Here is a 24,168-nt window from a genome sequence, read left to right on the forward strand (position 1 = left end):
GTCAAGGGGTCTGAATACTTTCTGAATGCACTGTATATGCCAGACTAGTATGAATATAGCTTAGTGCAAAGAACGGGTTTCAATCCTAATTCTATGGAGTGGATCCATACCTGCTGTCGGCTCCGACATGAACCAATGTGGACCAAATAGAGCACGTTCTAATTCTGCCAATTCTATTCTCTGGTATGGACAGGGTTTGTGATTGTCTATAGGTTGAAGACACTCCTGACGGGTAGAGCTTTACATGAAGGCACTACAGTGCAACTGTTAATAGTTTGAATTGAGGGCCTCAATTAATTTGAATGGATTGATAAGAATTAATGGATTCACAAGTACATACACACTGGGCACAGACGTCAGTTCAACGTCTAGTTTTGATTTGTTGAGTTGTCAACTACCGTGAATTCAACATGAAATCAACAAAACATTTCACCATGTCATTGGATTTATGTTAAAATTTGGGTGAAAAAAAGACATAATTCCCTTACGTTGATGACTTTTTGCAAATCCAATCAGTTTTCCACGTTGATTCAACGTTATCACATATAATTTTAGTTGTTGAAATGACGTGGAAACAATGTTGATTCAACCAGTTTTTGCCCAGTGGGTAGGTTATTTCTCTCTGCTCTCTGTGTCAGTATCTCCTGAACATCTATCCACTCTTTTTGTCCATCTCTCTCTCTCCTCCTGACCATCTCTCTTTCAGATGCCATATTTCCTCTTCTCCCCTCAGGTACCTCTTGGTGTCCTCTGTTTATTTATCTCATTATCAGGTATATCTCCCCCTGAACGCCTGTCTCTCCTCTCATCGGTCCCAGGTGTCAGATGATTTGTCAGACTCTCCAGAGCCGGGGCCAGTCTCCTGTATGGAAACCTTTCTGGTCCGGAGGCTGTCCTGTCGCACCGTCCAGCTGCCCCCTCTGGCCTTCAGGCAGGCTGAGCAGTACTACTGCAACCATAAACCTGAACCAGACACGGTCACAATCCCACCACGACCGACCACACTGCCCCTACGTACCCCGCCACTCATTGCCATCACCTCAGCTGACACCAGCAGGTGAGGTGTGTGTGTGTGTATGTTTGTTGGTTCCCTTGTTAGTTTTGTTCAAATGCAATTACCATAATGGATGTTTAGACTGTCGGGCTGAATGGGAAGAGTGCTTTGTCGTTTTGGATGAGCTACAGTTATACAAATGTAGCGCTTCATTTTCTGTGTGTTTTTGGTAGTTATTGAAGTGAACCCTGACTCACTTGTCTACTGAAGTCTGAATCATCAGTGTATTTCTAATAAAGTTATCTTTGCTAGCACTGTAATTGACTGATTTCATTATCAGGGGCATAATATACAGATCTGGGAAATATTTTGATCAGGGCATCAGAGAACACATCAAGTTTGGCAGGTGCTTTGTGGCCAAGCAATGTCTTTGTAAAATGGGACTGAGAGAATAATGTATGACCATGTAATTGGAATTCATTGAATGGACAGAGTCCCTGGGCTATATGATGCCTTACTCCACTGATCATTAAATCTGGATCAGAGAGCAGTGTCTTCTTCATCAACAACAAGCTACATACATTACACCGTCCAATGGCTTGACACAATGGCTCTCATCCAACTGCTGAGGACGATGATGTCGTTTGTACCAATGTTCCAGCATGTCAAAATGCTTTCATCCAGATTGATGTTGAAGGCAGCATGAGGGCAAATCCACGGTAGCGGAATTACCCTGAGTTTAAACAGACCATACAACTCTATGTACAACGACTAATTGTATTAGAATTCATGTGATGCAGCTTGAGAGCACTATGTACATTTCTGTTGCACTGGTTAGTATTGGAAGTACCAGAATGCTTTGCGACAGGACGTGGAAGTGAGAACGAGAACGCTCCAGTTATGAACAAGTGACAAGTGATTAGCCTGGCTTTCACTAGCAACTTTCTTTATGGATTTGTAGAATCTAGAGTGGTAAAATGTAACGTGAACAAGTTTTATTACTAAAAGAAGCGTTCATCTTATAACCGATGTCCCGAGTCATTACTTTATAGATAGTTAAGTTTCAAGCTTTAATTTCATGTGCACAAGTACAGTGAAATGCCTTTCTTGCAAGCTCCAAACCCAACAATGCAGTAATCAATATCAATGTAGCACTAAAAATAGCATAAGGTAGAACAAAAACACACAAGAAATAAGAACATGAGAAAGTAAGAAGCTATAAACAGGGTCAGTACCAATACCATATTTACAATGTGCAGGGATACTGGAATGATAGAGGTAGATACAGTTGAAGTCGGAAGTTTACATACACTTAGGTTGGAGTCATTAAAACTGGTTTTTCAACCACTCAACAAATTTCTTGTTAACAAACTATAGTTTTGGCAAGTCGGTTAGGACATCTACTTTGTGCATGACACAAGTAATCTTTCCAACAATTCTTTACAGACAGATTACTTCACTTATAATTCACTGTATCACAATTCCAGTGGGTCAGAAGTTTCCATACACTAAGCTGACTGTGCCTTTAAACAGCTTGGAAAATTCCGGAAAATGATGTCATGGCTTTAGAAGCTTCTGATAGGCTAATTGACATCATTTGAGTCAATTGGAGGTGTACCTGTGGATGTATTCAAGGCCTACCTTCAAACTCAGTGCCTCTTTGCTTGACATCATAGGAAAATTAAAATAAATCATCCAAGACTTCAGAAAAATAATTGTAGGCCTCCACAAGTCTGGTTCATCCTTGGGAGCAATTTCCAAACGCCTGAAGGTACCATGTTCATCTGTACAAACAATAGTACGCAAGTATAAACACCATGGGACCACGCAGCCGTCATACCGCTCAGGAAGGAGACGTGTTCTGTCTCCTAGAGATGAACGTACTTTGGTGCGAAAAGTGCGGATCAATCCCAGAACAACAGCAAAGGACCTTGTGAAGATGCTGGAGGAAACAGGTACAAAAGTATCTATATCCACAGTAAAACGAGTCCTATATCGACATAACCTGAAAGTCCGCTCAGCAACGAAGAAGCCACTGCTCCAAAACCGCCATAAAAAAGCCAGACTACGGTTTGCAACTGCACATGGGGACAAAGATCGTACTTTTTGGAGAAATGTCCTCTGGTCTGATGAAACAAAAATATAACTGTTTGGCCATAATGACCATCGTTATGTCTGGAGGAAAAAGGGGGTTGCTTTCAAGCCGAAGAACACCATCCCAACCTCGAAGCACGGGGGTGGCAGCATTATGCTGTGGGGGTGCTTTGCTGCAGGAGGGACTGGTGCACTTCACAAAATAGATGGCATCATGAGGAAGGAATATTATGTGGATATATTGAAGCAACATCTCAAGACATCAGTCAGGAAGTTAAATTTGCTTGGTCGCAAATGGGTCTTCCAAATGGACAATGACCCCAAGCATACTTTCAAAGTTGTGGCAAAATGGCTCAAGGACAACAAAGTCAAGGTATTGGAGTGACCATCACAGCACTGAGCTCAATCCTATAGAAAATGTGTGGGCAGAACTGAAAAAGCGTGTGTTTGAGCAAGGAGGCCTACAAACCTGACTCAGTTACACCAGCTCTGTCAGGAGGAATGGGCCAAAATTCACCCAACTTATTGTGGGAAGCTTGTGGAAGGCTACCCGAAACGTTTGACCCAAGTTAAACAGTTGAAAGGCAATGCTACCAAATACTAATTGAGAGTATGTAAACTTCTGACCCACTGGGAATGTGATGAAAGAAATAAAAGCTGAAATAAATAGTTTTTACTATTATTCTGACATTTCACATTCTTAAAAAAAAGTGGTGATCCTAACTGACCTAAGAAAGGGAATTTTTACTAGGATTAAATGTCAGGAATTGTGAAAAACTGAGTTTAAATGTATTTGGCCAAGGTGTATGTAAACATCAACTGTAGGTGTAGGGTGACTAGGTCTGGGTATATGATAAACAGATTAGCAGCAGCATAAATGATGATTGTATGTGTTTGTGCATGAGTATAGAGTCAGTATAAATGTGTGCATGTTATGTGTGTGTTGGAATGTCAGTGAGTGTGTAGAGTCCTGTGAGTGTGCATAGAGACAGTGCAAAAATATAAATAAAATACAAGGGTCAACTCAGATAGTCTGTGTAGCCATTCTGTTAGCTATTTAGCAGCCTTATGGCTTGGAGATAGAAGATGTTCAGGAGCCTGTTGGTGTCAGACTTGATGCACCGGTACCGCTTGCCGTGCAGAAGCAGAGAGAATAGTCTATGGCTTGGGTGGCTGGAGTCTTTAACAATTTTCCAGGCCTTCCTTTCACACCACCTGGTATAGAGGTCCTGGATGGCAGGGAGCTCGGCCCCGGTGATGTACTTGGCTGTCCGCACCACCCTCTGTAGCTCTAGGGCGGTGCTGTTGCCATACCAAGCAGTGATGCAGCCAGTCAAGATGCTCTCAATGGGGCAGCTATATAACTTTTTGAGGATTTAAGGGCCCATGCCAAACCTTTTCAACTTCCTGATGGGGAAGAGGTGCTGTCGCGCGCCAAAACCCGGTAGGATGCGCCGCAACGAAGAACAAAGGGATGAAGTGGTTGAAATGGCTGAGGAAGAACGTCGGCATGAAGCAGAAATAATGAGACAAAAGTGGGGTACCATCCGAGGTGCCACAACATGAATTTTGTATCAGATTGACGTGGAAGTAATCCAGTCAAATCCGGATAACGATCACTTTTGAGTACATTGTTAGAATTGCTGTCAGCTAAGGAGGACAGTTTGTTTGAACTTGTTCATGGAATTGAACAGTCAACTCCGTTGGACGGATTGGAGGCAGAGATTGCAGGCAGGGAGGATTACAAGGAGCACGTCATCATGCTGAAGAGCTGTGCACAACGAGTGAACTGAATCCACTACCAGCGAGGGTGAGTGATGCTAACTCAAACAGATCACAGAGACAATCAGTAAAGCTACCAAAGTTGATTATTGAGAAATTCAAATGGCATTTTGTAGCCAGTATGATACAATGTGCAATAAAGAGAAGTTTACCTACCTGAAAACGTATATCACTGGGCCAGCTGCAAAAGTAGTAGCAGGACTGTAGTAGCAGGACTGGTGTTAACGGATAGTAACTATGATTATGCAATCACTCTGCTTTAGAGTAGATTTGGAAGGAAGGATCTTGTGATTAGTGCTCACATGTCAAAGCTGCTAAATCTCACCCCTGTGAAGAAATCCTCTGACATAAATGCATAGCTCTTGACTATAGTCGTCAGAGGGTAGTAGATGATGAATAGAAAGTGTCTGAGTTTCCTACAGAAGGAGGTTTAGAGCAGGGAGAGGGCACTACAAATGACAGGATCATGCAACCAACAAAAAGAGAGCAAACCATGGTCATGCTCCTCCAATGAAATGAAAGCAAAAAGACCCAGCATGCCATCTGCTGTGGCACACAGCCAGCCAGAAGACACAGAACTGTCTATTCTGTGACAGTGCAGACCACAAATCAGAAAATTGCCCAGACCACAACGTTGCTGCACGCAAAGAGAAACTGAAGAAGATGGGGAGATGCTTTGTGTGTTTAGGACAGAAACAAATTGCACTATTTTGTAAAGTCAAAGACGTATCATGTGCAACATGTGGAAACAGATATCACATTGCTGTGTGTACCAGTAAGAGGAGTGAGGTGAAAATGCTGTTTTCCACAGTTATTCCCCATTAAGTGAAGATAAAACCAGACGGACAAAAAACTGTGTTCCTACAAACTGAGAAAAAAAGGGTGGAAGGCTCATTACTTACTAGATGGAGGCAGTCAGAGAAGCTTCATACATGAAAACCTTGTGAAGGGCCTGAAGCTACCAATAATCTGACAAGAGGCACTCACCTTTCACACGTTTGGCTCCTCTGCTCCAGCAATGTCATGACGCACCACAGTGAAAGTCATCTTGGAAAATGTCTTGGAAAAATAGCAGAGAATTGAAATAGAAGCAGTTGAAACCCCACAAGTTTGCACAGCCATAATGAAGGTTCCTGGTGAGCAGATTCAACATGAGCTCCAGAGAAAAGGACTGCAGCTCGCAGACCTTCCAGGAGATGACAATGATCCTGAACTCTGTCCTGATAGGAGCAGATAACTACTGGCAGATAGTATCGGGCAGTGGAGAGACTGACAGAGACTTTGGTTGCTTTAGAGAGCACCTTTGGAGGGTCGGTGCAGGGACCAGTGTCCATGTTAAGTGTTGCCGAGGCAACATGCATGCTCATCCCACTTGATGACACACTAGTCTCCAAGCAACTGCATGCATTCTGGGAGCTTGAGTCTCTGGGTATCACAGGCAAGAAAACACAGAACCCAGAGGAAGAAGAGGGTCTACAGAGGTTTGAGAGAACAACCACCTTCGAAGATGGACGATCCCACGTGGAGTTGCCATGGAAACAACAAAGGCTAGAACTCCAAGACAACTACAGAATCGCCAATTAATGGTTAGAAGGTCTGATGAAAAGACTGAAGAAGGATGTGACATTGTACAGCAGATACGAAATAGTGGAGGATTACTTACAACAGGATATGGCAGAGGATGTGCCCAAGGACAACACATCAAGCGCAGACAAAGTGAAATACTACTTACCTCACCATGCAGTACTCTGAGAGGACAAGGTGACGACAAAAAAACAGTGGTGTTTGATGTCTCGTCCCATTACATTTACATCATTTAGCAGATGCTCTTATCCAGAGCGACTTACAGTTAGTGAATACATTATTATTTTATTTTTTTTATACTGGCCCCCCGTGGGAATCGAACCCACAACCCTGGCGTTGCAAACGCCATGCTCTATCAACTGAGCTACATCCCTGCCGGCCATTCCCTCCCCTACCCTGGACGACGCTGGGCCAATTGTGCGCCGCCCATGAGTCTCCCGGTCGCGACAGAGCCTGGATTCGAACCAGGATCTCTAGTGGCACAGTTAGCACTGCGATGCAGTGCCTTAGACCACTGCGCCACTCAAGCTGCTAAATCTCACCCCTGTGAAGAAATCCTCTGAAGATGGCTGTCCATCTCTCAATGACTGTCTACTCACAGGACTGAACCTGAATCCAGATCTGCTCAGCATTCTGATAAAGTTCAGACTACACAAGATCACATTCAAAGCAGACATCAAGAAAGATTTCCTTCATATATCCCTAGCAGAGAAAGATAGAGACGTGGTGAGATTCCTGTGGCTCACAGGCCCACCAAGGGGAGAAAATGAAGAGGAGCTGCGCGTGCTGAGAATGACCAGAGTGGTGTTTTGGAGCTTCCCCCAAGTTAATTCTTGCTCGCAGCTACAATCAGGAAGCACCTGAAACAACAGAACAACCAGAAGTTGTAGAGACATTGAGAGAGTCACTCTATGTAGATGACTTCATTGCAAATTCACGCAATGTTGAAGAGGCTTACTCTGTGACAACAACTGCAAAGCAAATGCTGTCGACTGCAACCAACTCTCCTGAGCTGAAAACAAAATGGGAGGAGAATACGACAACTGACCACACGTTGGCGCCAGAAACACACGGAGCAGTGCTGAAAGCAAAAGGAGAACGCAAAGAGAAGCGTTCTGCAGCCGTCTGCACGCTTCTTCGACCCTCTTGGCTTCCTGACCCCCTTCACCATCAGGATCAAGTGCATGTTCCAGGAAATGTGGGATATAGGACTTACCTGGGACGAAGAGTTAACAACTGATCTGACACGAGATTGGCAGTGGTGTCCAGAACTACCCCAGGTACACCAGCTCGCCAATGTGGTACAGAACAGACATGCAGCTGCAGAACAGCCACACCCTGAAACTACATGTGTTCTGGGACGCAAGTGAAAAGGCTTACAGTGCAGTAGCTTACCTGTAAGGTGAAACACAAGACGGAGAAACGACAAATCTAGTCCTCTGTGGTCCTCTGTAGCTCAATTGGTAGAGCATGGCGCTTATAACGCCAGGGTAGTGGGTTCAATCCCTGGGACCACCCATACGTAAAAATGTATGCGCACATGACTGTAAGTCGCTTTGGATAAAAGCGTCTGCTAAATGGCATATTATTATTATTATAATAGTCTCATCCAAGTCCTGGGTAGCCCAAGTCAAGAAAATGACGCTGCCACACCTGGAGCTCATGGGAGCTGTGATTGGAGCGAGACTAGCAACCAACCTGATTATACTGAAAATTTAAGTAAAACAGTTCAAAATGTGGACAGACTCAATGATTGTGCTGCTTTGTATTTGCAGCTCAGCTCAGAAATGGAAACAGTTTGTCGCATCAGTGACAGAGATCCAGTCCTTGACCAACCCAGAGTAATGGTCACATATTGAAGGGAATACAAATCCATCCGACCTCCCTACAAGAGAACAAACTGTTCGAAACTTGACACAGAGCCAGCTATGGTGGAACAGACCCAGCATTCTGACATCCCCCGAACAGTCAGAGGAGACTGATGACAACAAGGTTCCAGAAGAGGTGAACACAGAACTCAAGTCCAGTCGCCAGGTCACTGTACAGCTTACCACAAATGACACAGATATCACTGAACCAGTGTTGGAGCTTGAAAGGTACAGTAAACTGAAAAGAGTGTTCAGAGTGACCGCCTGGATAAAGAGGTTCATAGCCAATGCTCGTACAAACAAGACACAAGATGAACTGCCTGCTTACGAACTGTTCGAGGCAGAAAAGTACTGGATCAAAGTAACACAACAACAGCGTTTCAGTCAGGAGATCAAACTACTGAAGGCAGGAAAAAGTCTAAACAATTACTGTAAATTAAGAACTGAAACCGTTCCTAGATTAACGCGAATCACTCATTGTAGGAGGACGACTGCAACTGTCCAACTTCACATTCAGAGAGCAGCACCCATGGGTTCTGCCCAGTAAGCGCATATACTCAGAAATGCTGGTACAGTACTATCATGAGAAAGTGATGGATTCTGGAGTAAGAGACACTCTAGTACAAATCAGAGCAAGATATTGGATCTTGCGTGTTAGACAGCTAGTCAAGATGTACAGTCTGCAAGAGATTCAAAGCAAAGGCCAGACAGCAGGTTACTGCGCTTTTAACAAAAGACAGAATAACTGAATTCCCACCATTCAAAGTCACAGGTATGGATTTTGCAGGACCGTTCTACGTGAAAGCAAATGGTTCTGTGAAGAAGTCCTACATTGCGCTGTTCACTTGTGCTCTAAGTAGAGCAGTGCATATGGAACTGGTCTCAGATCAGTCAACGGAGACATTCCTGTTAGCTCTGAAAATATTAATCTCAAAGATAGGATTATGTAATCTATTCAAAGAGTGCTGATCAGAACTTGAAAGAGCTGTGGAAAGCAATCAAAGATCCCCAACTTTTGGAGTTCTTCTCAGAAAAGAGCATCACCTGGAGGTTCATCGCCTGAGCGAGCAGCCTGGTGGGGCGGATTCTGGGAGAGACTCGTCAGATCAGTATAAACATTCCTGAGAAAAGTTATTGCGAAAGATTCGCTCAACTTTTAAGAGATATGCACAGTCCTGACAGAGGTTGAAGCTATCCTAAACTTTAGACATCTGACCTTCATGCACAATGAAGTGGATGAACCATCACCCCTGACACCAGCCCCTTCCTGGTGGGCAAAAGACTAACCTCTCTGCCGCCCAAGCCATTTCCAGCTGACACTCAGCACCCAACGCTCAACAAGGAAGAAATGACACAGATGGAAGCACAGGCAGAGACTTGACCAGCTTCTGGAATACCTGGCGAAGAGACTACTTGCTGGACTAAAAGTCAGCACACCGCTATGACACACTACAGTCCACTCCACTGAAAGTGGGTAATGTTGCACTCATTGGAAAAGAGAACATACCCAGACAAAAGATTGAAGAACTGTTTCCAGACCGAGATGGCCTATTTGGTCATGTTCAGTTCGCACTAACTCAGGGACTTTGTTGAAGAGACCTATTCAGTTGATATTTTGCTTAGTGATTTAAATGAACACAGTTGTTCATCGGGGGGAGGATGTTGTAACTTTCATGGGTTACAGAGTTAATGTTTACAGTTAATTTATTGTATGTAAAGATATTATTTACAGTTATTTACATATGTACAAGAGTAATTGTATTAGAATTCATGTGATGGAGATTGAGAGAACTATATACATTTCTGTTGCATTGGTTAGTATTTGATTATGTTATTGACTGCAAGCATTGAAGTTATGAACAAGTGACCAGTGAGAAGCCTGGCTTTCGCTAGCAACTTTCTTTATTGTTTTATAGAATCTAAAGTGGTAAAATGTAACGTGAAAAAGTTGTATTACTAAAAGAAGCTTTCATCTTAAAACTGACCAGAGATGTGAGATGTGGACTCGAGTCACATGACTTGGACTCTAGTCTGATTTGAGTCCCAAATAAAATGACTTGACTTGGACTTGGAGCCTCAAGACTCTGGACTCGACTTTGACTAATGACTTTAAAATTATGTGGCCAGGTTTTGTAACGTTTTATCACTCATTTTGTGGCACAGAGTCTCTGTGGATTACTCTCCACACAGTCAGAGACAGTATTGCACTTCCAAAAAAAATGGATTGGCTAGTGAAAACGCAAACCCGGCCCTCTGATTGGATCAGCAAACTAGATAGCACAGCCACAAAGTCAAAATTGGCTACAGGCCTATCGTAGAAATTAGTGAAAACAAAAATGTTGGTCTTAATTTAAGGCTAGGGTTAGGCATAAGGTTAGCAGTGTGGTTAAGGTTAGGTTTAAAATCTGATTTTAAGAAGATACATTTTAGAAATAGGTGGGTTTATGACTTGAGCTATGAGCTAGTGCAGTGAGAAGGTTTTGGGCGGCTACAAGTGTGAAACTGAATGGGATTTTTTTTATACATATTTAAATAGTCTACATACAGTGGAGAAAAAAAGTATTTAGTCAGCCACCAATTGTGCAAGTTCTCCCACTTAAAAAGATGAGAGAAGCCTGTAATTTTCATCATAGGTACACGTCAACTATGACAGAGAAATTGAGAAAAAAAAATCCAGAAAATCACATTGTAGGATTTTTAATGAATTTATTTGCAAATTATGGTGGAAAATAAGTATTTGGTCACCTACAAACAAGCAAGATTTCTGGCTCTCACAGACCTGTAACTTCTTCTTTAAGAGGCTCCTCTGTCCTCCACTCGTTACCTGTATTAATGGCACCTGTTTGAACTTGTTATTAGTATAAAAGACACCTGTCCACAACCTCAAACAGTCACACTCCAAACTCCACTATGGCCAAGACCAAAGAGCTGTCAAAGGACACCAGAAACAAAATTGTAGACCTGCACCAGGCTGGGAAGACTGAATCTGCAATAGGTAAGCAGCTTGGTTTGAAGAAATCAACTGTGGGAGCAATTATTAGGAAATGGAAGACATACAAGACCACTGATAATCTCCCTCGATCTGGGGCTCCACGCAAGATCTCACCCCGTGGGGGTCAAAATGATCACAAGAACGGTGAGCAAAAATCCCAGAACCACACGGGGGGACCTAGTGAATGACCTGCAGAGAGCTGGGACCAAAGTAACAAAGCCTACCATCAGTAACACACTACGCCGCCAGGGACTCAAATCCTGCAGTGCCAGACGTGTCCCCCTGCTTAAGCCAGTACATGTCCAGGCCCGTCTGAAGTTTGCTAGAGTGCATTTGGATGATCTAGAAGAGGATTTGGAGAATGTCATATGGTCAGATGAAACCAAAATAGAACTTTTTGGTAAAAACTCAACTCGTCGTGTTTGGAGGACAAAGAATGCTGAGTTGCATCCAAAGAACACCATACCTACTGTGAAGCATGGGGGTGGAAACATCATGCTTTGGGGCTGTTTTTCTGCAAAGGGACCAGGACGACTGATCCGTGTAAAGGAAAGAATGAATGGGGCCATGTATCGTGAGATTTTGAGTGAAAACTTCCTTCCATCAGCAAGGGCATTGAAGATGAAACGTGGCTGGGTCTTTCAGCATGACAATGATCCCAAACACACCGCCTGGGCAACGAAGGAGTGGCTTCATAAGAAGCATTTCAAGGTCCTGGAGTGGCCTAGCCAGTCTCCAGATCTCAACCCCATAGAAAATATTTGGAGGGAGTTGAAAGTCCGTGTTGCCCAGCGACAGCCCCAAAACATCACTGCTCTAGAGGAGATCTGCATGGAGGAATGGGCCAAAATACCAGCAACAGTGTGTGAAAACCTTGTGAAGACTTACAGAAAACGTTTGACCTGTGTCATTGCCAACAAAGGGTATATAACAAAGTATTGAGAAACTTTTGTTATTGACCAAATACTTATTTTCTACCATAATTTGCAAATAAATTCATTAAAAATCCTACAATGTGATTTTCTGGATTTTTTTTTCTCATTTTGTCTGTCATAGTTGACGTGTACCTATTATGAAAATTACAGGCCTCTCTCATCTTTTTAAGTGGGAGAACTTGCACAATTGGTGGCTGACTAAATACTTTTTTCCCCCACTGTATAGCCTACCATTTGTATGTTATATTTAGACCTTTGCTTATTCAATCTGGTCACTAACATCGGCCTACTGCATTGCACCAAATTCTTGTTTCAAAAACATCTAATCTGTGCTTCAGAACCAAAAAGTTGCACGTCTTAACTGTTGACCAATGACCAGTAAGCAGCATTGGCGCGCAAAGGTATGTGCACATATCCACATTAGTGACCAGAAATGTTCCTACCTACATTAATATTAGCCATATAAAATACAGTTTAGCAATCTGCTACGGACAAATTGTTGCCAGAACATAATGCTCCAGAAGGCTCAGGCTACATGGCGATTTGATTGATCATTTTCATATTTCAGAAAGGCCTATTTTTGGGTGGTTTATAATGATATACCTCAGTGGTGGGTCGGTCTACTGGCTATATGTTTAAAGATGGCTGTAACATTGCACTACCTCAATACTTGTAACATGTAACATATTCTGGCAAATTACAGTGCACTCGGAAAGTATTCAGACTTTTTCCACATTTTGTTACGTTACAGCCTTATTCTAAAATGGATGTAAAAAATATATGATCTCATCAATCTACATATAATACTACATAATGACAAAGCGAAAACAGGTTTTAAGAAATGTTTGCAAATGTATTAAAAATAAAAACAGAAATACCTTACTTACATAAATATTCAGACCCTTTGTTATGAGAATCAGAATTGAGCTCAGGTGCATCCTGTTTCCATTGACCATCCTTGAGCTGTTTCTACAACTTGATTGGTTTGTAAAGGCACACACCTGTTATATAAGGTCCCACAGTTAACAGTGCATTCCTAGCCATGAGGTCAAAGGAATTGTCTGTAGCGCTCTGAGGCAGGATTGTGTTGAGGCACATATCTGAGGAAGGGTACCAAAACATGTCTGCAGCATTGAAGGTCCCCAAGAACACAGTGGCCTCCATCATTCTTAAATGGAAGAAAATTGGAACCACCAAGACTCTTCCTAGAGCTGGCCGCCCGGCCAAACTGAGCAATCGGGGGAGAGGAGCCTTGGTCAGGGAGGTGACCAAGAACCCGATTGTCACTCTGACAGAGCTCCAGAGTTCCTCTGTGGAGATGGGAGAACCTTCCAGAAGGACAACCATCTCTGCAGCACTCCACCAATCAGGCCTTTATGGTAGAGTGGCCAGACGGAAGCCACTCCTCAGTAAAAGGCACATGACAGCCCGCTTGGAGTTTGCCAAAAGGCAACTAAAGACTCTGACCATGAGAAATAAGATTCTCTGGTCTGATGAAACCAAGATTTAACTCTTTGGCCTGAATGCCAAGCACCACTTCTGGAGGAAACCTGGCAGCATCCTTACAGTGAAGCATGGTGGTGGCAGCATCCTGCTGTGGGGATGTTTTTCAGTGGCAGGGACTGAGAGACTAGTCAGGATTGAGGGAAAGATGAACGGAGCAAAGTACAGAGAGACACTTGATGAAAACCTGCTGCAGAGCTCTCATTACATCAGACTGGGGCGAAGGTTCACCTTCCAACAAGACAACGACCCTAAACACACAGCCAAGACAACGCAGGAGTGGCTTCGGGACAAGTCTCTGAATGTGCTTGAGTGGCCGAGCCAGAGCCCGGACAAAAACCCAATCGAACATCTCTGGAGAGAGCTGAAAATAGCTGTACAGTGATGCTCCCCATCCAACCTGACAGAGCTTAAGAGGATCTGCAGAGAAGAACGAGAGAAGCATTTTTGACATGCGTTTTTCTGGATTATTTTGTTGTTATTCTGTCTCTCACTGTTCAAATAAACCTACCATTAAAATTATAGACTGATCATGTCTTTGTCAGTGGGCAAACATACAAAATCAGCAGGGGATCAAATACTTTTTTCCCTCACTGTATCAAGTGATCTGGAGCAGTGCTCGCAATTAGTCATTCACTTCTGTTTTCTATTAGTTTACAATTCTAAACTTAACGAAAAGAGAATGATGAAATAACGAACATGGCATTCTCTCACCCTTGGCTTGCAGGCCTGCTTCTGCCCATGTCAAAGGCCTGCTCCTGCCCATAGCAAGCAACACAGTGCTGGGCGCGGCCCAGCGAGTTTCGCTTTCCACCCGCTGGTGCTGGATCGAGGTGAGCGCTTTTCTCCACGATGGATCACATAGCTGTCCATTTGTGCTCAGTTTTAGTAGGCACAATCTTAGTTGCAAAACCCCTCTCCTTATCTCTCTCTCTCTCTCACACACACACCAGTTATAATTATGCAGTACAAAGAAATGTGCGCTTTGTTCACAATGGTCTGTCTATTACTAGGCACGTGAGTTTCTTATAAGCGTCCGGGTTAGAGTCCCGCTCCTTGAAAACGGCAGCTCAGTGCGGATGGTGCCTGTAATCCATGGCTCTGGTTGGGGTGTGTATGTACGGTCACTGTGGGGACGACGTCATCGATGCACTTATTGATGAAGCAAGTGACTGATGTGGGGTACTCCTCAATGCCATCGGAAGAATCCCGGAACATATTCCAGTCTGTGCTAGCAAAACAGTCCTGTAGCTTAGCATCTGCGTCATCTGTCCACTTCCTTATTAACCGAGTCACTGGTGCTTCCTGCTTTATTTTTTGCTTGTAAACAGGAATTAGGAAGATAGAATTATGTTCAGATTTGCCAAATGGAGGGCGAGGGAGAGCTTTGTACGCATCTCTGTGTGTGGAGTTAAGGTGGTCTAGAGTTTTTTTCCCTCTGGTTGCACATTTAACATGCTGGTAGAAATGAGGTAAAACGGATTTAAATTTCCCTGCATTAAAGTCCCCGGCCACTAGGAGCGCTGTCTCTGGATGAGTGTTTTCCGGTTTGCTTATGGCCTTATACAGCTCATTGAGTGCAGTCTTAGTGCCAGCATCGGTTTGTGGTTGTAAATAGACAGCTATGAAAAATATAGATCAATATAAACTCTCTTGGTAAATAGTGTGGTCTACAGCTTATCATGAGATACTCTACCTCATGTGAGCAAAACCTCGAGACTTCCTTAGTATTAGATTTCGTGCACCAGCTGTTGTTTACAATTATACACAGACCGACACCCCTTGTCTTACCGGAGTCAGCCGTTCTATCCTGCCGATGTAGCGTATAGCCCGCCAGCTGTATGTTATCCATGTCGTCGTTCAGCCACGACTCTGTGAAACATAAGATATTACAGTTTTTAATGTCCCATTGGTAGGATGTCCGTGATCGTAGGTAGTCTATTTTGTTTTCAAATGATTTTACGTTGGCTAATAGAACTGATGGTAGAGGCAGAGTACTCGCTCGGTCTCGGTCTCAGTCTCTTTCTCATGCGAATGACAGGGATTTGGGCCTTGTCGGGTGTCTGTAGAATATCCTTCACGTCCAACTCGTTGAAGAAAAAATCTTCGTCCAATAGGAGGTGAGTAATCGCTGTCCTGATATCCAGAAGCTCTTTTTGGTCATAAGAGATGGTGCCAGAAACATTATGTACAGAATAAATTACAAATAACGTGAAAAAACACACATAATAGCACAATTGGTTAGGGGGCCGTAAAACGGCAGCCATCTCCTCTGGTGCCATTTTATGAAGTTTCCACTGGATATATGAGATCCTCAGAGCATAACATTTTGCTCTTTCACACCGAGGCCTGGTGATTATCGAGGGGGAGAGTGTTGGAAAGATTTTTCAAATACTATGAGGACATATCATTCACAATGGATTTTATTAAACAAACTCGTTGACTTACTGAGTGAGGTGAAGAAAAAATTAGCTCAGCTTCTCAGTTAAGACAATCAGAAATCAGACATCCAGTTAGCCTATGCATGCTCATGCGTATGCACTCCGTCAAATTTGTATTTATTATGGATCCCCATAGTGCTTATGTTATAATGTGTGTGTATGCGTGTGTCTGTGTGTCTCTTCACAGTCCCCCGCTGTTCCATAAGGTGAATTTTTATATATTTTTAAATCTGATTTTACTGCTTGCATGAGTTACTTGATGTGGAATAGAGTTCCATGTAGTCATGGCTCTATGTAGTACTGTGCGTGCCTCCCATAGTCTTGGGGACTGTGAAGAGACCTATGGTGGCATGTCTTGTGGGGTATGCATGGGTGTCTGAGCTGTGTGCTAGTAGTTTAAACAGACCACTCAGTGCATTCAACATGTCAATACTTCTCACAAATACAAGTAGTGATGAAGTCAATCTCTCCTCTACTTTGAGCCAGGAGAGATTGACATGAATATTATTAATGTTAGCTCTCCTTGCACATTTAAGGGCCAGCCGTGCTGACCATGACAGTTTACAATCCAGGGTTACTCCAAGCAGTTTAGTCTCCTCAACTTGCTCAATTTCCACATAATTCATTACAAGGTTTAGTTGAGGTTTAGGGTTTAGTGAATGATTTGTCCCAAATACAATGATTTTAGTTATTGAAATATAAGCTATTTTTTGCCACCCATTCTGAAACTGATTGCAGCTCTTTAAATGTTGCATTGATTTCACTTGCTGTGGTAACTGACGTGTATAGTGTTGAGTCATCAATATACATAGACACACAGGCTTTACTGAGAGCCAGTGGCAGGTCATTAGTAAAGATTGAAAAAAGTGAGAGGCCTAGTGTTATGTGGGCAGCTTGTCTCTCCCTTTTCTGTTTCCCTTCCTCCTTGTTTTGTCCCCTCTGTGTCTGTTGTATCTGTATGTGTGTTTGTCCCCTTTATGTGGGTGTGTCTGGAGTGGATCAGGGGGCGTGCTCAGGATCTGCCTCTCATGTGCAGCTGCGGGTTGTTTCCAGTGATTCCTGCCTACGCAGCTGCATCCTATTCTCTAATCAACCTGCACTACTAATTCCGGGGCATGGCTCTCCACCGGCGCCAGATCGTTGTTCTTACCAGAGCGGTAACTTGGCTCACCAGTAAAGTTATTTTGTCTTTGTCTTCAGCCTGGCTCTCCACTCTCCTTAACCTGTCATTTGTTTTGTCTTTAGTTTCGGACATACCTCCCAACCTGCCTGCCTTCCTGCCTGTCGGCCTGCCTGCCTGCCTGCCTGCCTGCCTGCCTCAGCCTCTCCTTCCTCCGGAGCCGACTAGCCCACTCTGTTCCTTTACTTCAGTTGTTTTTGGACTAAGACAATTTTAACTTTTATTAAATATTTTTGTTTCTTCCACTCCCTTTGTCGTGTTTGTTTCTCTGAGTGCTGGGTTGAACCATAGCCTAACAGAACGATCTGGCCATGGACCCAACAGAGAGACAGCACGGGCAAACGAAGACAGCTTCCAACAAGCTATCCAGGCTCAAGGAACGTTGCTAGGACAGCATGACCAACTGATTCGGACTCTTTTGGAAAATAATCATCAACTGCTGAACCAGGTGACTCAGTTAACTACACAAGTCTCTAAATTGTCTGTTATCAGTTCTCCATCTCTCTCTGACCCCCAGTTTGATGCACCCCAAGTTGGTTCCTCGGACATGATGCAGGCTTCGTTCCATCGGGAACCCCCTGTCACGTCGCCTGAACCGTTCAATGGAGAATTGGACAAGTGCCGGGATTTTTGCTTCAGTGTGACTTGATTTTTCGGCAGAGACCACTGTCATTTTCTACTGATTCCTCTAAGGTACATTATGTTCTGGGGCTGTTAAGAGGGAGAGCTCTGGTTTGGGCTGAGGCTGTGTGCTCAAATCAAACTTTGACTGGATTGACTTTCGCTGATTTTTCTGCTAAATTGAAGACTGTTTTTGACCATCCTGACCATGTGGGTAATTCCTCCAAGATACTTTTTAATTTGAGGCAGGGTTCTAACAGTGTGGCTGAGTACTCTATTGAGTTCTGGACTTTGGCAGCGGACTCCAAGTGGAACAATGTGGCACTTCAAGGAGCATTTCTAAACGGTTTGAATGAAGCCATTAAGGATGAACTGGCTGCTCGTGACGAGCCACATGATTTACATTCTCTCGTTTCCCTGTCCATTAAGCTAGACAACCGGTTGCGGGAGAGGCGTCGGGAGAGAGGCGGTCGGCCGCATCTAGGAGGACGAGTTCCCCAGCCTTCAACCACTCGAGTCTCGCCTCCCCGGAGCCGGCAGCTTCTTATTCCTGATTCCATCCCGAGCACAGAGGAGGAACCTATGCAAGTGGGTCGAGCTCGACTACCTCCAGCAGAGCGGCAACGGCGCCTCCAGGCGGGTGAGTGCCTGTACTGTGGAGACGCCACACACATTCTGGCTACATGCCCTAAGCGGCCAAAAGACAAGGCTCGCTCGTAACGGTGGGTCTACTTGCGAGCCCAGAGTTAGATCCTGAACCCATCATTCCCCGATTACAAGTACCTGTAACCTTACGTTTCCAGAGTCATTCCCTGCCACTCTCAGCTCTCATAGACTCAGGTGCAGAAGACAACTTTATTAGCCACCAGTTCGTTACACAAGCTCGTATCCCCATGGAGCCACTACCTACCCCCATTCGGGTCACAGCCCTTGATGGGCGCCTCCTCGCGGAGATAACTCATCAAACCACCCCCGTTTTCCCTAGTGATTTCTGGCAATCATTGTGAAAGCATTCAGCTAAGAGTTATGTCTGGCTCAGCTACCTCCCTAATCCTTGGCTTCCCCTGGTTGGCTCTTCACAACCCACAAATTGATTGGACACGTCACACCATTCTCAGTTGGAGCACTAACTGCCATTCAGAGTGCCTTAGGTCAGCGGTTCCCCCCACTAAGTGTAACCCAACTCATCCCTCAGCTCCTCTTGATCTGTCATCTGTCCCCAAAGAATACCATGACTTAGCGGAGGTTTTCAGTAAGGACAAGGCTCTGTCTCTACCACCACATAGGCCTTATGATTGCCCTATTGAACTGCTTCCTGGTGCTCCCTTGCCCTCTAGTCGCTTATACAATCTGTCCCGACCGGAAAGAGAGGCAATGGAGCAGTACATTGGTGATTCTCTGGTCTCGGGCATAATCCGTCCCTCGTCGCCTCCTTTGGGTGCAGGTTTCTTTTTCGTGGAAAAGAAGGACAAGTCGTTACGCCCCTGTATCGATTTCAGGGGTTTAAACAACATAACTGTTAAAAACAAGTATCCCCTTCCACTCATCAACTCTGCTTTTGAACCTCTGCATGGCGCCACAGTTTTCTCCAAGCTCGACCTCAGGAACGCTTATCACCTTGTCCGGATCCGTAAGGGGAGATGAGTGGAAAACCGCTTTCAACACTCCACTGGGACATTTTGAGTATTTGGTCATGCCCTTTGGGCTCTCAAACGCCCCTGCTGTTTTCCAAGCTATGGTGAACGATGTTCTTAGGGATTTTTTGAACCGCTTTTGTCTTTGTATACCTGGATGATATTCTTGTTTTTTCCAAGTCACCCGAGGAGCATGAGTCACACGTCCGTCAAGTCCTTCAACGGCTCTTGGAAAACAAGCTGTATGTCAAAGCAGAGAAGTGTGAGTTCCACAAACAGTCTACATCGTTCCTTGGTTTCATCATTGAGAGCGGGCAGGTGAAGGCGGACCCGAGAAGATCCGGGCAGTGACGGAATGGCCCATACCCACCACCCGTAAGCAACTTCAACGATTTTTGGGCTTTGCTAACTTCTACCGTAGGTTCATTAAGGGTTTTAGTAAAGTGGTGGCACCCTTACTAGACTCACATCCCCAAAAGTCCCTTTTCTGTGGTCCCCTGAGGCGGAGCAGGCGGTAGGGGTTTTGAAGGAACTGTTTTCCACCTCCCCTGTGTTGATACACCCCAATACCTCTCTGCAGTTTGTTGTGGAGGTGGACGCTGTCGGACTCAGGTGTGGGAGCCGTCCCTCTCCCAGCGCTCCCCCACTGACCAAAAGCTTCACCCCTGTGCTTTTTTTCTCCAAAAAATTGTCACCCACAGAACGGAATTACTGACGTTGGAAACCGAGAACTGCTGGCGGTCAAGCTAGCACTGGAAGAATGGCGGCACTGGCTGGATGGAGCTGAACTGCCGTTTGTGGTCTGGACAGACCACAAGAACTTGGCTTACATCCAAGCCACTAAGAGACTCAACTCACGCCAAGCCAGATGGGCCCTGTTTTTTAGTAGGTTTAACTTTATTCTTACATACAGACCGGGGTCAAGAAATGTTAAACCAGATGCTTTGTCCCGCCAGTTTGCTGACCCTTCGGAGACCAGCGAGCCTGAGGCAGTCCTGCCTTCCTCATGCGTCGTGGCGGCTGTTCAGTGGGAGATCGAGTCTCTTGTGAAGACTGCACTTGCCACGGACCCGGGACCGGGTGATGGACCTCCCAACCTACTCTTTGTTCCCGAGACGGTCCGGTCTCAGGTGTTGCAGTGGATTCACACCTCCCGTTTTGCTGGTCACCCTGGGATGAGACGCACGTTGACGCTGCTTAGGAGACATTTTTGGTGGCCTTCAATGGAAACTGACGTTCGGGCTTTTGTGGCAGCCTGTTCAACCTGTGCTCGGGCAAAGCCTCCCATCAGTCCCCTTCGGGGCTGCTGCTACCCCTCCCAGTTCCCAGCCGTCCCTGGTCCCACATAGCCATGGATTTTGTCACCGGCCTACCCAAGTCTGAAGGTAATGATACTATACTTACCATTGTGGACAGATTCTCTAAATCTGTTCACTATATAGCATTACCAAAATTACCGTCTGCCAGTGAGACAGCGGACCTCCTAGTCCAACATGTATTCCGTCCCCCATGGAATACCTGTGGACATCGTATCTGATAGAGGCCCACAGTTTACTTCCCGTGTTTGGAAGGTTTTCTGTTCTGCTTTGGGTGCTTCCGTTAGTCTGTCCTCAGGGTTTCATCCCCAGACCAACGGTCAAACAGAAAGAGCCAATCAAGACCTCGAAGCAACCCTTCGTTGTGTGGCTGCTCAACATCCATCATCCTGGGCCAAACATCTGCCTTGGATAGAGTACGCCCACAACTCCCTCACCACCTCTGCCACTGGTCTTTCACCCTTCGAGGTTACCATGGGTTATCAACCCCCTCTGTTTCCTGCTCAGGAGAAGGAATTGGCTGTTCCTTCGGTTCAGGAGAACCTCCGCCGCTGCCAGAGAGTGTGGCGCGACGCTCGGGAAGCGTTGCTTCGGACCACCGACAGGAACAAGATGACAGCGGATAGGAGCAGGACTCCCGCACCTGTGTTTCATCCTGGTCAAGAGGTTTGGCTGTCGCCTAAGAACGTACCTCTTCGTACCAAATCACGCAAGCTGTCTCCTCGGTACCTGGGTCCGTTTGTGGTGGAGTCCATCATTAACCCCGCTGCGGTTCGTTTGAAGTTGCCTTCAGCCATGAAGATACACCCTACTTTCCACGTCTCCCAACTGAAACCTGTGTCCTCCAGCCTTTTGTGTCCGCCGGCTGTTCCACCTCCACCTGTTCGTCTCATTGACGACCATCCGGCCTACACCGTCAGTAGGCTACTGGACTCTCGGAGGCGGGGTAGGGGTCTCCAATACCTAGTCGATTGGGAAGGTTATGGACCAGAGGAGAGGTCTTGGGTCCCTAAGCGTTTTGTGTTGGATCCTCAGTTGATCACGGACTTCCATCACGACAACCCTGACAGGCCTGGTGGGTCGCCAGGTGGCGACCATTGAGGGGGGTACTATTATGTGGGCAGCTTGTCTCTCCCTTTTCTGTTTCCCTTCCTCCTTGTTTTGTCCCCTCTGTGTCTGTTGTATCTGTATGTGTGTTTGTCCCCTTTATGTGGGTGTGTCTGGAGTGGATCAGGGGGCGTGCTCAGGATCTGCCTCTCATGTGCAGCTGCGGGTTGTTTCCAGTGATTCCTGCCTACGCAGCTGCATCCTATTCTCTAATCAACCTGCACTACTAATTCCGGGGCATGGCTCTCCACCGGCGCCAGATCGTTGTTCTTACCAGAGCGGTAACTTGGCTCACCAGTAAAGTTATTTTGTCTTTGTCTTCAGCCTGGCTCTCCACTCTCCTTAACCTGTCATTTGTTTTGTCTTTAGTTTCGGACATACCTCCCAACCTGCCTGCCTTCCTGCCTGTCGGCCTGTCGGCCTGCCTGCCTGCCTGCCTGCCTGCCTGCCTCAGCCTCTCCTTCCTCCGGAGCCGACTAGCCCACTCTGTTCCTTTACTTCAGTTGTTTTTGGACTAAGACAATTTTAACTTTTATTAAATATTTTTGTTTCTTCCACTCCCTTTGTCGTGTTTGTTTCTCTGAGTGCTGGGTTGAACCATAGCCTAACACCTAGACAGCTGCCCTGTGAAATTCCTGACTCTACCTGGATTACGTTGGAGAGACCGGTAACTCTCGATCCACAAAATAGCAGGAGAAGTAAAGCCATAACATGTGTTTTTCCAGCAGCAGATTATGATCGATAATGTCAAAAGCTGCACTGAAGTCTATCAAAACAGCTCCCACAATCGTTTTATTATCAATATCTCTCAGCCAATCATCAGTCATTTGTGTAAGTGCCGTACATGTTGAATGCCCTTCCCTATAAGCGTGCTGAAAATATGTTGATTTGTGTGCTGTGAAATAGCATTGTATCTAGTCCAAACAATTTTTTCCAAACGTTTACTAAGGATTGGTCGGCTGTATGAGCCAGTAAAGGGTGCTTTGCTATTCTTGGGTAGCGGAATGACTTTTGCTTCTCCCTAGGGCTTTAGGGCAAACACTTTCCTGTAGGCTTAGATTGAAGAGATGGCAAATAAGAGTGGCAATATCGTCCGCTATCATCCTCAGTAATTTTCCATCCAAGTTGTCAGACCCAGTTGGCTTGTCATTGTTGATAGACAACAATAATTTTTCACCTCTTCGACACTCACTTTATGGAATTCAACATTAAGAGGACAGAGAAACCAGACATGCTCATTGCTCACATGGAGTGCTTCAAACAAAACACAATGAAATGTTTTACAAAACTCCTAAATGATTGTATGACATACCAAAACTTGTTTCTCACAAGTGTACCAGGTTGTGCAAACAACGTTTCCACTCCAACTAGCACAGTAAACTTTACAGTAAATGACTGGAGTCCTAATTAATCCACGCATTAACAGAAATTAATGTAACCAAATGACAGGGATTAATGGTACAAAAGATATTTTGATTTGTTTAACACTTTTTTGGTTACTACATTATTCCATATGTGTTATTTCATAGTTTTGATGTCTTCACTATTATTCTACAATGTAAGAAATAGTAAAAATAATGAGTAGGTGTGTCCAAACTTTTGACTGGTAGTGTATATATATTTTTCAACAAACCCACTATTCAAAACATCTTCCTGTTTTCAGCTCAAAATGCAGGTGTAAAACGCAGTTTATTTCTGTATCTTATATTTTGAAAATGTACCACCGTTTATGGCTGTAGTGACTGAACGGCTACATTTGCGCAGCGATTGTGCGTGTGTGTTCGCCCTGTGCGCGTGTGGGGAGTAGCAAGCTTTGAACCACTACTTTTTTGGGGTCGTGGGTCAAAAAGTTTGAGAACCACTGAGCTAGCGAACAGATTGCTGATTTTCTATACACTCTATAGGATCGGGTGCAGCGCAAACGTCAAAGTGTAGGGGGAGAGGATTGCCATAAATAACTATGCAGCTCAAAAAATTGTTTGGTGACCAACAATATTAACTGTTTTCTTTGCAAACTCACCAGCAATGGGGAATCAATCAACATTTACTAGCATAGGCCACTGGTCTTTTGGTTTGACAAAATTGCTTGAAATTGATCATTTACTTATGAAGCTTGC

At 44.8% G+C, this 24,168-nt stretch overlaps 1 protein-coding gene across 1 annotated transcript in view; it reads left to right on the forward strand.

The window, feature by feature from the left end:
* Window positions 1-855: 855 nt before the first annotated feature.
* The window catches only part of LOC121551142 (cAMP-specific 3',5'-cyclic phosphodiesterase 4D-like), a 346,169-nt gene continuing 322,856 nt past the window's right edge, over window positions 856-24,168 (forward strand). The window contains exon 1 of the mRNA XM_041863696.1: window positions 856-1,057. Coding sequence (XP_041719630.1) covers window positions 867-1,057 — 191 coding nt within the window. The 5' untranslated portion in view covers window positions 856-866. The remainder of the gene's footprint in view (window positions 1,058-24,168) is intronic.

Source organism: Coregonus clupeaformis, chromosome 18 (genome assembly GCF_020615455.1).
Source record: "Coregonus clupeaformis isolate EN_2021a chromosome 18, ASM2061545v1, whole genome shotgun sequence".
Lineage (NCBI taxonomy): Eukaryota > Metazoa > Chordata > Actinopteri > Salmoniformes > Salmonidae > Coregonus > Coregonus clupeaformis.